We start from the raw sequence: 15,640 nt of genomic DNA, 5'->3' as shown, positions 1-15,640 counted from the left end.
CGCTCTCTCTCTCTCTCTCTCTCTCTCTCTCAAAAATAAACATTAAAAAGAAATAGATTAGGGCACAGACATACACAGAGGGAAGACCTGTCTGATGATTAACTTTGTGTGTCACCTTGACAGGGTGAGGGGTGTCCACATCTTTGGCTAAACATCCTTCTGAATGTATCTGTGACAGTGTTTCTGGATGAGATGAACATTTGAATCAATAGACTGAACAAAGCAGATTGCCCTCCCCAGCGTGGGTGGGCCTCGTCCAATCAGTTGAAGGCCTGAGTAGAGCACAAACTCCCCCTGCCTGCCTGCCCTCGAGCCCTGGCTCTAGACTCCCGCCAACACCTCGGCTCTTCCTGGGTCCCGAGCCTCCCAGCATTTGGACTGAAACTCGCCATCAGCGTTCTGGGTCTCCAGCTTGCCAGCTGCCGACCTCGGGACTTGCCGGCCTTCCTAATCGTTTATGATAAATAAATGTGTGCGTGTATGTGTGCGTGTACACAGACGCATACATCCCGTTGGTTCTCTTCCTCTGGACGACCCTGAATGATTCACGGCGTGAGGACACAGGGAGAAGAGGCCATCTATCCACCAAGGAGAGAGCCCTCGGAGGAAACCAACCCAACCCTGTGGACACCTAGATCTCAGACCTCTAGCCTCCAGAACAGAAAAAAAAAAAAAAAAAAAAAAATCATTTCTGTTGTTTAAGCTCTCTAGTCCGTGATAGTTTGTTATAGCGAACCTCTCTGTTTTCATCTGTGAAGTGGGCCCAAGGGCCCCTCCCCAGGCTTACCATGAGACTGTCACACACAATGGGGTGAGGCCAGTGAGGCCCTCCCCGCGGGCACAGGGTGGAAGCAGGCACCAGACAACCCTCAGCAATCAAGCAAATCAAATGTCCAAATCGTACCCAAAGACAGGCTGCTGTTTGATTTACGGTGCTGCATCACTGGGCCACGGGAACGGTCATTTCTACAGGGGCTGCAACCCGGTGTCCCCCGCAGGCCAGGTTTGTGAGGGTTGGCAGTGATGTGCAAATAGACAGAGAACCCTGAGGCCGTGTATATGTTCTTTTATTATTATTATTATTATTTTAAAGCCTTATCAACCTTTTCACTTTGTTCAAGTTACAGCATGTTCTTTGGGTAAGTGTATGTAGGGGTGCACATTTTTCCCTTCACAGGGGGCTCTGATGTGGCTCTGCCCTGTGCTGTAGCTGGCCCTGAGCCAGCTGTCCATATGCTGCGTTGTCCACTTTAAAGGGTCAGGCAGGGTGTTCTCCTCGGAAGGCCATCCCGAGACTGCGTTTCCCTCTGGATATGTGTAAAGGAGGCTTAAGAATGAGGGATTGGAGGGGCGCCTGGGTGGCTCAGTCAGTTGAGTGTCTGACTTTAGCTCAAGTCATGATCTCACAGTTCATGGGTTCCAACCCCACATCGGGCTCACTGCTGCCAGCGTGGAGCCTGCTCCGGATCCTCTGTCCCCCTCTCTCTCTGCCCCTGCCCTGCTCATGGTCTCCCTTTCAAAAATAAATAAACATTAAAAAAAAAAAAAAAGAATTAGGGATTGTTTCTCCATAGAGGACATCGTTAGGTCAGTTAGCAACTCTGAATAAGATTCGAGGATTAGATAATAGTATTGAATCAATGTTGATGTCCTGACTTTGAAAACCATACTGTGATTGTGTCAGAGAACATCCTTGTTTTAGGGCAGACACTCTGGAGTAGCGGGGGCTTGAGGTGGGCAACTTACTCTCAAAGAATTCTGGGGGAAAAAAAGTACGTGCGTGTGAGTGGGTGTGGGTGTGCTTGTACGTGTGGAAGTGTGGGGCGGGGTGGGGGGGGGAAGAAAGAAAGACAATATGATAAAGCAAATTGGGTACAGTGTGAACGTGTGGGGAATCTGGGTGAAGGATACAAAGGGTTCTTTGTACTCTTCCCCCCACTTTCCTGTAAGGCTGAAATTAATTCAAGATACTTTTAAAAATAGTGTCAGGGGTGACTGGGAGCTAGTTCACTGCTCACGCTCTCCTTCTGCAGCCTCCTGACCCCAGATTTCTCCTCTGCCTCCTTCCTAGACCTTCAGGTCTCAGCTGCAATGCCACCTCCTCGGAGAGGGCCTCCCTGGTCACCTGGTCTGGCACAGCACCACCCTGTCCTACTTGTCATCTTTCACATCTGCCAGTTTTGTTTGATCGCCCTCACCAGCGTCAGAAATTATCTTACCATTTGCCTAACGGTTGTCTCTTCTGCCCCCTCCCTCCAAATGTCAGTTCTATGGAACTCTGTCTTGTCCCTGCCCCGCGCCCCCCTCCATCCTCTGTGCCTGGCACACAGTAGGGCTGCAGGTCAAAAAAACCCGAGTCTTGTCCTTCCTGGTTTCCCCCTCAGACTTGCCAAGTGACCTTGGGCAGTGTCCCACCCGACTCTGGCCTTCCATTTCTTCATCTTGACCCCAGCTCTAAAGCTTTTGGACTGTGTGATGCAGAAAGCCGCAGGCTGCTGCACCGTCTCAGTGTCCCCCAGCTGAGATCCTCTCTGCTGCCGGGATTGCCAGGCCCCTCACTGCTCTGTCCCTGAAGGAGGAAAGAGCAGAAGAAAATGTGTTTCGTGCACCTGACCTGTCAGGACACTGTCCCCAGACAGTGGGCCCACAAGGAGAGTGGGTTCACTTCTCTCCCCTGGCTTCTTCAGAACAAAGACGGGGCAGATTTTAAGCCCAGCGCCTTCGGCAGGAAACAGTATCTGCCTGAAATTGAATAACATTGTCTTGTTTTCATGGTAACCTCTACTTCAGCAAGTGATATGAGTTTTCCATTTGGGGGAGTGATATAAAGTTTCCTTTTAAAATAAATGTATTCAGTAGTGAAAGCCAGTTAGTTTGGTTTTTTCGTGCACTGTTTTTAAACTTTTTTTTTTAATGTTTATTTATTTTTGAGAGAGGCAGAGAGAATGTGAGTGGGTTAGGGGCAGAGAGAGAGGGAGACACAGACTCCAAAGCAGGCTTCAGGCTCTGAGCTGTCAGCACAGAGCCCGATGCCGGGCTCGAACCCACAGACCACAAGATCATGACCTGAGTATAATTCATTCATGCATTAAATGAACTATCAGCATGTCCACAGAGAGAGTCTGCAGCATAAGGGTGGGGTGACATTGGAGCTGGGAACTGCCTGTGAACAGAGGAAGGAAACGGAGGGGACTCAGCCAGGGGGCTGACCCAGACAGGGTAGGGCTGCGGGATTGGGAACAGCCCTGAGGCAGGGAGGCCACTGAGGAGGTGGGGTCCTGGCCCAGGGTGGTGCAGTCCTCATCAGTTCTCTTTGAAGGAGTTTCGTGTGTGGGCACAGTCAGTCAAGGGGAGATTTCCTATTTGGAGTCTCTTGACCTGCATGCCAAGATCCAGGAAGCTAGGAGCCAGGGACCACAGATGTTAGGCCTTTCAGCACATGATGGGCATCCAAGGGAACAGCTTTTCTCCTTTGCCCGAGGAGGAGCTAGGGGCTGGGCTCAGCCAGCAGCAAGTGGGATTCAGGTTAGGCATAGAGGAGGACTTCCATACCGGAGGAGGAAAGTTTTGTTGCCTGGTGGCTATAATGCGTGTTTTGGAGCAAAAGTGCTTGGGCCCAAATCCTTGCTCTGCCATTTCCTATTTGTGTAACCCCGGGCATGCTGGTCAGCCTCTCGGTGCCTTAGTTTCTCCACTCTATAGACAAGGTAATAACGGTACCTACCTCAAGGAGGGGCTTAAGGATTCAGTGAGGTAATCACATGTAGGGCACTGGCTACAGTAAGCACTCGATAACTCCCAGTGTTATTGTTATTAGATGACAGTGAGATGTCTCTCCCTGGAGGTTTTGGTGGTTGTCACACCCAGCGACTTGAGAGACCAGAAGCTCCAGAGAGCATTGCTTTCCGTTCATGATCCTTCGTGAACTTCTCAAAGCACGATCACACAGCATCGGCTCCTTGGATGCACTTGCTATTCACAAAACACCCCCGAGGCAGGTTTTGTTCTGTCCCCGTTTTGCAGATGAAGACACTGAGGCATTGGGGGCCGGGCGGGTATCAGGAATGGTTTATAAAGACCCCCCCCCCCCCCCCGCCCCGGCCAGTGCAACTCAGTGGTGTGGAGAGGATACAGGTCTTAGTCAGGACCCCTGTTCAGAGTCCCAGATCTTCTGCTCCCCGGCTGTGTGATCTTAAGTAAGTCACTTAACCCCTCCGTGACTCCGTTTCTCCATCTCCAACATTAGGGAATGGGAGTTGGACCTCCATCGTTTCAACTGTCTGATTTCCCTACATGGCAGATCAGGGCACCAACCTTAAAGGCCCCGGTACTATCTGCCTTCGCCAGGGCCCAGAGAGAACGGAGTCAGAAGTCCCAGAACAGAGAAGCCAGGAGGACTGGCTGTCGCTGGGAATGATGGCTGATGTCAGACCCCGCCCCTTGGGGCTCCACCTGTCCCACAGCCAGGCTGCCTGCAGCGGTATCCAGTCCTAGCCCTGAGGTCTGGCTCTGCCCAGATCCCAGCGGGCATCCACCATACCAGGCACGTTCCTGGAACAGTCTCCCCCCACCCACCCCGACACTTAGGAGCTTCCCAGGGTCCTGGCTTTCCCTCCGCTGGCAAAACTCGATAAGCTCGTGGTGCCGTCTTTGTACTTCCTGCCCCCACCCAGTCTCAGGGGCAGGTGACACACAGAGGCTGGATGGTGAGCAGGTCCTGGCCCCAGACCTCACCCAAGGCAGGCCGCGTCCTTTCTCTGGGCCTCGGTTTCCTCACTTACATTGTTACAAAAGAAAAAGGCAGACAGACAGGTCAAGGGAAAGAGCTATTCCTTCATTCAGCACACACTCTTTTATTAACTCCTTCTCGGGGCCAAATTGTCTGCCAGGGCCTGAGACACTGAGGAGCAAATCCCATGTCCACCCTGGCATCTCTGGAGCTGGACCAGTCATGGCAGCCTCCGGTAGGACATGGCAGCTCAGAGAGCCTTGGCGGGCGAGAAGGAACTCTTGAGAGTTCAAGAGGCGGTGACCCACGAGCCAGACACCCACAAATGGACTTTATTTGGCCTGCGTGGAATTAGCCCGAACAGGGCATTTTAAGTTTGAATTTATTGCAGACGTGTAAAAACCGAGAGCTTTCAGGGGAAAATCTGGATTTCTGACTTCTGAGAAAACAGAGCCCCCATTCCTACAGAGCAACAGTTGTCTGTTTAGACTGCGTGGTTCCCACCCCTCCGTCCCACCTGACCATCCTCCCCACCTCTTCCCACAAGCCGTCCCCATGTCCCCTTCGCCGTCCGTGGAACCTCCAATAGCCCAGTGGCTCAGGCTAGAAACCCAGGCATCATCTCTGGCTGGACTTTCTGTCTCACCCCTTATTGTATCCATCAGCAATCCCTACTGGCTCTCTGCTTTGAGAACGTTTCAGTGACTTGTCCCCACCATCTGGGCCACCCCCCGGGTCCAGGCACCAGCTGCTCCCTGATCCTTGCTTCTGTCATTGCCCCCCAGAGTCTCCCGTCTGCACCACAAGCCAAGTGAGACCCTGCGCACCCAGTCGGGGACCTTGGACACAATGTGCCTCATGCTCCCCAAGATGGGTGGGGCAAAGCTCTTTCTCTGGCTTCTTCCTCAACACGTGACCTGAGTCGGTGGCCTGCTCTGCCTGCACCCTCAGCCATTAGTGGCCTCCTGGGCCTGAGACAAGGTGGCAGGAGTCAGGTTGGCCAGATGCCCAGGGGCTTGGGAGCCCAGCAATGATCACCCGTGAGCCAAGGCTCTTAACCACCTCGGGCCTCCATTTTCCCATCTGAAAAATAGGGGCATCCCTGTGCATCCTCTTCGTAAGACAAACACTGCTTAAGAGGCAGGAAGGTTAAGGGTTTCAACATTCAGCCAACTTGGCATGCATCGAGTGCCTGCCTCACGCCTGGCCCTGCTCTGGGCACCACGGGAAGTCTCTCAATATACATGATGGGTGATTCATTTTGCTTGCAGCTTGAGGCAGGAGAAAGAGCTCTGGCTTCAGAGTTGGATGGGCGGAGCTGGGCTTAGAGGTTACTCTGGACAAGGCATCTGAACCTCAGTGTGTTAATTTGTAAAAGAGGCAGATGATAATGAGTGCCATTACTCAGGGTGTGGGGAGGTGTGCAAAGAGCTAAGCTCTGTGGGTATTTGCCCCGCCTCCCACGGGCTCCCAGAGCAGGGAGGGAAAGGGATGAAGACACAGGCGATGGCCATGCAAGGTAAAGACTGGCTGTAGCCCAGGCTCAGGGACTGGAGAGGATGTGGGGCGGAAGAGGCGGGAGCCCCGGAAGGCTTATCGGGTTCATTTATGTGCTTCATGCTGGTTGTTCCTCCCACACCAGACATCAGCCCTGCTTGGCTTCACGGTCTTCCTCGCCGGGTCCTCGAGTGGCATCCCGCACAGTGAGGCAGTCAAGACGTGTTGACTGGATGAAGGAACACCTAGAGGTGATGGCCTTGGAAGGGCCACCTTCCAACGTGTATGGAGGGTTCACCAGAAGTGTGTGCGTGCAATGCCGGCCACAGTGGGGCCGCGTGCAATGGTGGGGAGGCCTTACATCCCAGGCCCTGAGGGTGGGGAGACAGTAGTTACGTGCAGCAGGGGAAAGAGAGAGAGAGAGAGAGAGAGAGAGAGAGAGAGAGAGAGAGAGCTGTGTGGAAAAGGCCACCTGCCAGGCACTGTGGCCGCAGAGGGGCAGTGAGTGCCCTGACCACACCCCTGCTCCTCTGCCTCCTGCCCTCCTGCCAGGGTCTCCCACTGGCCACAGCCAACAGGTAACAGAGGGTATGGGAGCCTGGTGATTCAATCCATGGGCCCAGAGCAAAGTAGACAGTCCCGTCTGCAGGGCATTTGGAGCAGAGCGGGCCCAGGTATGCAGAGCTCCTATCCAGAGTGGGTAGGCTTGGAGCCAGGAGGGCTGGGGTGTGGCTGGACCACTTGTGGGGATCAGCAAGCTCCATGTGGGTGGCAGATGGCAAGAGGTCTTGCCTGCCCAGCTGTGGTTTGGCCAGGAGGAGACCACGGCCAGCAGCAGGGAGGATGTCGGGTGTTAGAAGGAACCTGATGATGGACAGCAGGAGGCGGGCCGAAGGCAGGCAGAGCACTGGGGAGGCTGCACGGAGATCCAGAGAGCGGGGAGGGGGCCGACATCTGGCCTCATAAACCCCACCATCACCTCAAGCCCGTTGCTCGGGAGTGGGGCAGAGTGTGACCGTTTCGTGGAGGAGACAGGCAGACGGGGAGCGATAGCCTGCCTTTTAAGTCAGAGGCAGAATCTGGGGGGCTTTAGAGCCCTGAGCCCACAGGCCCTCCTCACAGATAAGTAGAAGGGGCAAACCCAGCTGGGGCTGGAGGCTAGACCCTCCCTTGGCCTGCAGAGGAGGGGTGCACCCCACCCCCCAGTCCCCATCTCCCTGAACAGTGTCTCCACCCACTGCCCTCCCCACTGGTGCGGTTGGGTCCCTCCAGTGAGCACAGGCCCCGAGCCGTGTCCTGCCCTCACAGGCCAAGTTCACCATGGCATCGGCATCTCCCAGGGAACAAATGTATCCTTTTCTTTGCCTGGGCGGCAGTGACTTCATCCCCAGTGGGCCGTGTGAGTCACTGCACCGAGGGTGGAGGGCTGGCCAGCTCTCCGCAGAGCCGGGCTTTGGCCGTGTGGCTTGGGAGAGAGAGTAGCTGAGGGTGTGAACGTTTCCATGCAGACCTACCTCACTTCTCTCTCTTCCTGCTGTGGCCCCCTGGGTCCCACCGGGGAGGGAAGGGCAACGTCACCAGTCACCTAACACAAGCCCCGCAGTGCCAGGGGCTTTTGAAATGACCATTGATAGGAAGATGCCCCTGAGAGGCTGAGTCTCACACCCAGGGCCACACAGTCCTTTTTTTCCTCCCCACAGCCGGGAGGGTAGGGATGCTTATTCCCACTTGGCAGAGGAACACTGAGACTCAGGGCGATGAGATGACTGGTGTTAGGGACGAGGGAGTCAGAGGTGAATAAGGAGCCCGCCCCCGTTCTCGGGGACAGGCCACCCTCAGTGATGAGGACAGGCGGAGTGTGTGGTAAGAGCACGTTCAGGAAACCTCAAAGCACTTGGAGCCTCGCGTTCCTCACCTGTAAAATGGGGATAATGACAGCCACCCCTCAGGGCTGCGGAGAGGACATGTTAAGAGCGACCATCACCATCACCAAGGGAGGCAGCACACCCCCAGGCCACCCCCTCTGCCGCCCCACTGTTTGACAACGACTGCACCACCAGCACCCTGCGAAGTCGGGGACCAGGTTGACCGCCAAGGTGTGGAGACTGCCCGAGCCTTCGAGGACCATCTGCAAGGGAGTGTGGGAGATGGCTCAGGGCTTGGCCCCTGCTGAGTGGCCGCGCCCTCAGCGCTTCCCTGAAGCTGTCCTAACCCTCCATCGGCTCCCCCCTCCCTCCCCATCAAGCCAAGGCAGCAGTCTTCTGAGAAGCAGGCGATGCCCTGGCAGCTGGGGTAAGCCGCACCCATCCTTTCCCGGTGCCTTAGTTTCCCCATCTGTAAAGTGGGGGCGAGAAGCCCGAGGGCGATGCTGTCGGAGAGGTGGACACAGGTGGATGCAGCCAAGGGGAAGAACACGGAAGTGAGGCCTGGGCCCTCCAGGCGCTTTGGTGGCAGCGGTGTGTTCCAGGACACGGGGACTTGGAAGGGGCCCCCCACAAGGGCCTCGGCCTCCTGTGTGAAAATGACACCTCTCTCTGAGATCACCTCCAGGGCCCAAAGTGCCACTTTGCCCCTCTCCGGGTGGAGAGGTACCTGCCATGACCGGTGTCCTGCACTGAGCAGGCATGGGAGGTGCACGTGACAAATACTCCTCCCCTCTGAATGATGAGTGGCTCTGGTGCTAAGCCCAGGCCTGGCAGGGGGGCAGTGAGGGGGGGGGGGGTGGTCTGCCCCAGACAGAGCCTGAGGCCATAGGGCCCAAGAGACATGGGAACCCAGAGCCTGGGGGGCATGGGGCAGAAAGTGAGAAGGGTCAGATTTGCCAGGCATGTGACAGGCCATGGGTGGAATCCTGGGGGACCAGGTGAGAGGCAACGGGCTGGTAGGGAGGCTGAGACGAGGGTTCCGGAAGATGCCTCCGGAAGAGAAGGGGATCTCTGCCATCGCCTATCATACCTCTTCACCCTGTGGGGATAAGGGGCCAGCCGGGGCCATAAGGGGAGTGAGTGAGGGGACAGACAGAAGGGAGAAGAGAGGACAGACGGGTGGATGATTGGAAAGGAAGAGGTTGAGGGCTGGGGGACGCGCATGGATGTCTGAGTGGGTGAGTGAGTCCGTGGATGGTGTGAATATAACGGTGGCCGGTGGAGATATGTAAACAGGCTGCCTGCACCCACAATAGATGTTGACAAAACTTTCACCAGCAGCACAGACCAGACAAACTCTTGAATGGAGGTCTTAGGCTGTGTGGCTCACGGAAGTGAGGCTCTGCCCCAGGGAGAATTTCCTTAGGTCAGCAGAGGCTCATGATGCAACGGCAGCCTCGAGAGGTAATGAGCTTCCCATCACTTAGGGTGTTCAAACCGAGGCTGGGCAGCCAGTTCCCCAGGGTGCTGTGGAGGAGCTCCTAAGGCAGGCACTGAGCTGCTGTGGTAGCTTCTGGCGATGAGGAAAGAGAATTGGGGTTCCTGAGCTCTCCCAGGGAGGCCACAACCTTTGTAGAAGCCAGTCTTGCTTTCGGATAGAAAGTTCTTTCCGGGCTTGGGGGACAGACAAGCGTGCAGCTGCTGGTCTTCGCTGTGGGAATCAGGCTGGAATCCGAGACATCCCGCCCAGGCCAGGGCAGGGGGCCCGGGGACAGAGCAAGGCTTCGACCTGGAGACCCAGGCTCAGGCCCACCTCTGAGCCTCAGTTTCCTTCTAGGTGGAATGGGGGCCCTGGTGGCCACTGGACGTGATGACACTGGCTGCTACTCCTGATGCCCAGGGCCTTGCAGGGTGCCAAGATCTGGACCCACCTGACCCTGGGGGACTTCCTGGGGGCTGTGGGTGGATAGAAGTAGGTTCTGTGAATGCAGACCTTGAGCTGTGAGTCATTGTCCCTGGGGGCTCTGCCTGGGAAACCCCAGCTGCCTGCCCTGGGCTGGGCCTAGGAACAGCTGGTAGGGGGTGGAGAGCAGGGGCAGGGGCTCCAGCTGGGACCCCGGTCTGGAAATGCCCCAGACCCAGCTCGGGCCCAGGCCCCACAGCCGCTCAGAGGGGCCGAAGCCCTCCAGCCCCCCCCCCACCCCCCCCACCCCCACCCAGAAGAGCTGGCATGCGCTCGCTGCTCCCAGAGCCAGACCGCCAGGGCACAGATCCCACATTCACCGCTTCTTAGGGCTGTGACCTGGGGTTAGTGACTTCCCCCATCTGTGCCTCAGTTGCCTCACATGGGAAATGGAGCTGATGATAAAATCATAAGGCCGTTGGGAGAACTGGACGTGTTGGTTCTGGACCCATGGAGAGCTGACACCACTGCCCAGGGCTCCCTGAGCCCGAGGTGGTCAGGGAGGAATGAAGGTCACAGGGTCCAGCCACACACAGCATCATCCGTCACACGGCAAGGAAGTGGTCTGGCCAAGCCTGGGAACTTTGTCTCTCCCAGCAGACGGAGACCCTCATGGGCCAGCTACTCTCCCAGGAAGCAGCCCTGACTTCGTCCTTCCTTTGTCTCCCGTGCACCCCGAGCTCCCCGCCAGAAGCCAAGCAGGCAGAACAGCCCCTTTCCCCTTCCTGGCTGGCTCCTGGCCCCTGCTTGGGGTGGGCCAGGCTGCAGGGCGGGTGTTGGGTTTAAGCCTCTGGGGAGATGGGGGAGGATGTGGGCCCGCCCTCGCCTCCCCGCCCACCTCCCTCCCTCTCGGGCTCAGCCTCTGCCGTCCCAGGCCAGCCTCTGGACACAGGACCAGCACTCTCCCTCACCGGGCAGACGCCCCTCACCCGTCCCGCCCCGAGTGACTCACTGCTCCCCTGGCCCACAGCCACCGCTGTCTCCTGGCAGGAGGCAGGCGCAAGGTTGTGCAGAAGCCACGGGGTCTGGTGCGAGAGGGCTGCTCAGCCAGGAGGGTCTGGAGCAGCCGGACAGGCCAGCTCGCAGAGGCTGGCCTGGGGACAGCAAGGCCGGTGGCTGAGACTTACAGTGGCCAGTGGGAGCCGGCGCCTCCCCCCTCTCCTGGCTTTTAGGCCTTGTCTTTCTTCTTCCCACCATGAAGAAGGAAGTGACCTGAGAGCCAGCAAAGACAGCCAGCCCCTGGCCGGGAGAAGACCAGGGTTGGAGGGCTGTGGCTGTGGGTCCGTCAGCCGCCGGCTCTCCCAACTAGCCAGGCATGAAGGGCGGTGGCAGTGCCGTGTGGAGCCTTATGTGGAAATACTGCATCTCCGTGAGGACCCTCAGGTACCAGGGGACGTGTGTCTGGACGCAGCTGTGCCTGGCCATCGCCTGGCGGGAGGGGAGGCCTGGGCACCAGGCCGGCCGGTTTGCATTGACTCTGCGAGGTCCAGGACAGCTCCAGCCTGGGGGGAAGCAGGGATGGAGGGCAGGAAAGGTCATGCCTGGTGCCCTCCGGAGAAACTCAGAGTCTCTAGCGGGGAGGGAGGGAGGACAGTGCAACACTAGTTAGGGAGTGTGCAGGCATGTGGCCGGGACCCGGAGTGCCCACTGGAGGATGCCAGGGGCAGGTAGTGTGTCTGGCAGGTAGTGTGTCTGTCCCAAGTGAGCACGGAAACGGGCGTGTGTTACGTAACACGCCGGCACTGAGCACAGCCAGTGACCTTGGCCCCGTCCCCTACCTCTCAGAGCCTGCTCCCCATCAGTGAAATGGGGGCTCACGCTCGTCCCTTCAGACGACGATTTCGTGTGACTGTCAATGGCAGTCGCCGAGTGGCGGAGAATTCGGCCCCGACTCCGGCACCGCGCTGCCCAAGTTCATACCTGGCTTTGGTGTTAGCGCCGGCGTGAAGGGGCCTCATCTCTGTGACCACGGCTTCCCGCCTGCAGGTCCTTACAGGATTAGCATGAGGATTAAATGAGATGGTGTGCAAAGAACAGGGCCAGGCGCACCGCCAGCGCGGGGTAAACATTAGGTGTGATTACCGCTGCTGTCGTTCAGTACCTCCCCCACCCCTCAGCCAGATGGATGGGGAGGAGTGCCTGGAACAGAGCCCCTGTGCTTGTCAGCGGAGATGGGGTGGGGGAGGGGGCGCAAGGCTCTTTGCCCCCCCGGGGAGGGTGCACATCTCTGGGCTGACTCCCGCCTCTGCACCTGCCGGAGGGGTCCAGACCAGGGAGCGGGAAGCTGGATCCCGTGTGATCTCAGGCAAGGCTGGGGCTCATCTGTAAAGGGGGATTAGGTGGGGCCAGGATTTTTATGGGCGGGGCTTAGAGGCAGCTGCTTGGAAGGGCTGGAAAGAAGACATCTATTTAGATACTAGCTAAGAGCATATTTGTTACTTCAAGGGGAGGTTTTACAAAGGGGAAGGGATCGGAAGATGCTCCCTCTTTCTTCCCGCCCTCATCACCTGGTATATAAACTGTATTAACTCTCCTTTCCTTCCTTCCTTCTTTCCTCTCCAAAATATTTGTGATCACTATAGGAAATACCTATAATAAATAAAATAAAATATCCGGAACAGGGTAAGCACAATATAGAATGGAATGCCGTGACCTACGGGAAAAAAATAGAATGGAACAGAGATAAACAGGGTCCTGAGGTCATTCTGTTGAGCTAAACATTACTGAGCTTCCTGGCAGCCAAAGAGAAAGGGGAAACCTAGCCCCTCAGCCCACACTCACTGTGATAGGACATCATCATTACAATGGCCATAGTTGCCTTTGCTGCTAAATGAGAGTGTCTGGGACCTTGGGCCTTTGGCCTGAACAGGTGTGTGGGGGAAGGTGAGAGACATTGCAGAGATAGGCTTGGGGCCTGGTTTTAGGAGAACGGGGCAGACATAGAGGGCGGAGGCATTCTCTTCCATAGGGATGTGGCTGACCATGGGAGTAGAGAGAGGAGAGCTCACCCCAGGGGTGAGTCAGCGGCCACCTGTCCCTCCTTAGACCCTGGGATAGGCCTCCTTGGGTGGGGACCTTGGAGGTCAGGCCAGGCAGGGGGTGAGTCCCCAGGCTCTGGCAAGAGCACTGTGTGCCTTTCCCTACAACCTCAGCTGGATTTCCCTGTGTCTTATTCTCTCCTGTGGTTTCCGGGGACTGGCAGTATGGAAACCTCGAGGGCTGTTTACAGGATGCAGGGGGCCCAGCACTGGGAGGCCCAGCCGTGCTCTGCCAGGGGCTCTCCCGCGCTCAGGAGGAGTTGCGCAGCCTCACAGAGCCCGGTAGACCAGCCTCTCCGTGCCTCACTTGCCACATGTACAGCACAGGGGTAAAGGCACAGGGGCTAACTACCAGTCAGGGCTGTGGGGTTGAGCCTCGAGTGGCTCGTGGTAAGTCCTCCAAGAGTGTTTTTTGGCCTGGTGGCCCGACAGCATCGCAGGGCTGGAAGGCAGCTCTGGGTGGGTGCAGACATCGTAATTGGCACCAGGTTGGCCCCCAAACCCGCACTTAGCACCTGTAAGTACAGGGCACTTCCATGGTTAGCTGGGGAGGACGGCCCTTAGGGGGCTCCAGGAGACTGGCTCTGCTCTCCGGGCCCCCCCACCCCATTTTGTTAGGAGGCCCCCGAGAGGGTGGAGGCTGCTCCCCGAGTCAGACAAACAGACAGACGGACAGAGCAGGCCCTCGGCGGGATCCCAGCCCCCTCAGCTGCCAGGGAAGACCTGAGTCAGCAGGTCTGCGGCCTGAGGCGGGGCTGGCGGCAGCCACAGTGACAAATTGGAGGGTTGCGATCGGACAGCACATAGTTTTCCACTTGCGTCTTCAGATTCCCCTCCGCCTGGGTCTGTCGCCCCTGGCCCGGACCCACTCACATCTGGAAAAGCAAGAGGTGTGTGCGGGGAGCAGGCTGCTGGCCGGCCAGCCCTGGCCCCTGGCCCAGGGGTTCAGCGACTGCAGCCCAGAAGCTGAGGACGGGGTCTCTGGGACTTCAGCCCCAGGCCTCCGAGAGAGGACACCACACCTAGGAGCCAGGCACGCCGGGGCCCAGAGCGCAACGGTAGGTTGTATGAGGTACATTTTGGGGCGAGTTGCTAGACCCCCTCTGGGCCCGTTTCCTTGGGCAGCGGGTAATGAGAGGAGAACGGTGCCAGCTAGGTGCTCCTTGGGAAACTCACAGATGGGTTCTGTTGGCCCAGCGCCCGGCGGAGCGTCTCCCTGTGATGCCCGCTCCCTTCTTCCCTCTCAGCCTCAGTGTTGAAGAGGCGGAGTGATGGAGTAGGGAGGACACGGGCTTGGCAGTCAGGCCTGCCTGGGTTCGAAACCCGGCACAGTCGCTTTCTAATGTGTAAGTGACTTTTAGGGCTGTTCTGGGATGAAAGGAGTCGGGCCTGTAGGCCTGCCGGGGAAGGGTCGGTGCCACGAGGAGGCCGTGTCTCTGAGCACCCACCTCCAGGGCCCTGTCTGTCCGAAGCCTTAGTCTGTGGTATTGGTAATCCTCAGCCTCCAGGGCCAGGCTGGAAAATCACTTTTGCATCTGGTGTTATTTTGGGAATGAGAGATCGTTTTGTGCCTTGAGGGCCCATGGGACATTTGAGCTGCCTGGTGGGCAGAGGCAGCCCGCTTGGGGTGCCAGTGGGGGGTGGGGCGGGCAGGGGGCTCTGCTGAGCAAGCCCCACCCCTGCCCCTCCCCCGCTGTGGTGTGTCTGAGGAGGAGGGCCTGGGAGCAGCTGGCAGCGGGTCTCTGGAAGCTTCCAGGGCGCTTCCCTGACAATTAGCCATCTGATGCCCCTCCGCGGGACGCCCTGTGTGCACACACCTCCTGGGACACAGAGCTCACCGCCTCCCATCCTGGACCATGCCTGGGCAGCTCTGATACAAGGAAATACTTTCCCACTTGGAGCTGACACCCCTCTTCCAATGGTGCACCCCCCCTGCACACCCACCCACACATACTCACACACACCGGGAGGGCGCGGCCCTACTCTCAGGGCCCCCAACCTATCCGCTTTGCCATCCCGGGAGAGCCTGCAGTGGCCAGGATTCCCTGAGGCTGCGGATGGGGTCTCCAGTCCCCTCCCCACCTCCTTCCCCTTCTGGACAGGCCCAGACGATCCCTGTCACTCCCTGAGCATAGTCCGGGGCTGAGTATGGGACGGGGCAGGAGCTCCTGGGCAGGACTGCCACCTCCCTAAGCACACATGGATCCTTCTGGCAGGTGCTTTACCCTTTCATACATGGGACTTACTGCCTCAGCCCTGTCCTCCCCCCGCCCCCGCCCCTCCCCATCCCCCCCTTCCAGTCTTTGTGTGGGGTTGAACACCTACTCTGTCCCTGGCACTGTATCAGATGCTCATGTACAGCCTCCCATCCAGCCAGCTAAGGTCTACCTGTGAAGGCCACTATCCCACTGGACAGAGGAGGAACCTGGGGCTCCAGAGCCTCGAGTTACTGATCCCCATGCTGGGTCACTTGGTGAGGGCCGCACATGTCCTCTGAGCCGGGCAGGGAGATTGGGCATCTTGCTGGAAAAAGGCTTCGTTCGGCCAG

At 57.7% G+C, this 15,640-nt stretch overlaps 1 protein-coding gene across 6 annotated transcripts in view; it reads left to right on the top strand.

The window, feature by feature from the left end:
- Positions 1 to 15,640, top strand: part of IQSEC1 (IQ motif and Sec7 domain ArfGEF 1) — a 404,132-nt gene that overhangs the window by 269,047 nt on the left and 119,445 nt on the right. The window contains exon 1 of one of the 6 annotated variants that reach the window (XM_058725837.1): positions 10,889 to 11,437. The exons of the other annotated variants lie outside the window; for them this stretch is intronic. Coding sequence (XP_058581820.1) covers positions 11,370 to 11,437 — 68 coding nt within the window. The 5' untranslated portion in view covers positions 10,889 to 11,369. Of the gene's footprint in view, positions 1 to 10,888; positions 11,438 to 15,640 lie in introns of those variants that run through there. 6 annotated transcript variants of the gene reach the window in all.

This window comes from Neofelis nebulosa, chromosome 4 (genome assembly GCF_028018385.1).
Source record: "Neofelis nebulosa isolate mNeoNeb1 chromosome 4, mNeoNeb1.pri, whole genome shotgun sequence".
Classification (NCBI taxonomy): domain Eukaryota; kingdom Metazoa; phylum Chordata; class Mammalia; order Carnivora; family Felidae; genus Neofelis; species Neofelis nebulosa.
This window is presented reverse-complemented; position numbering and strand designations above follow the sequence as displayed.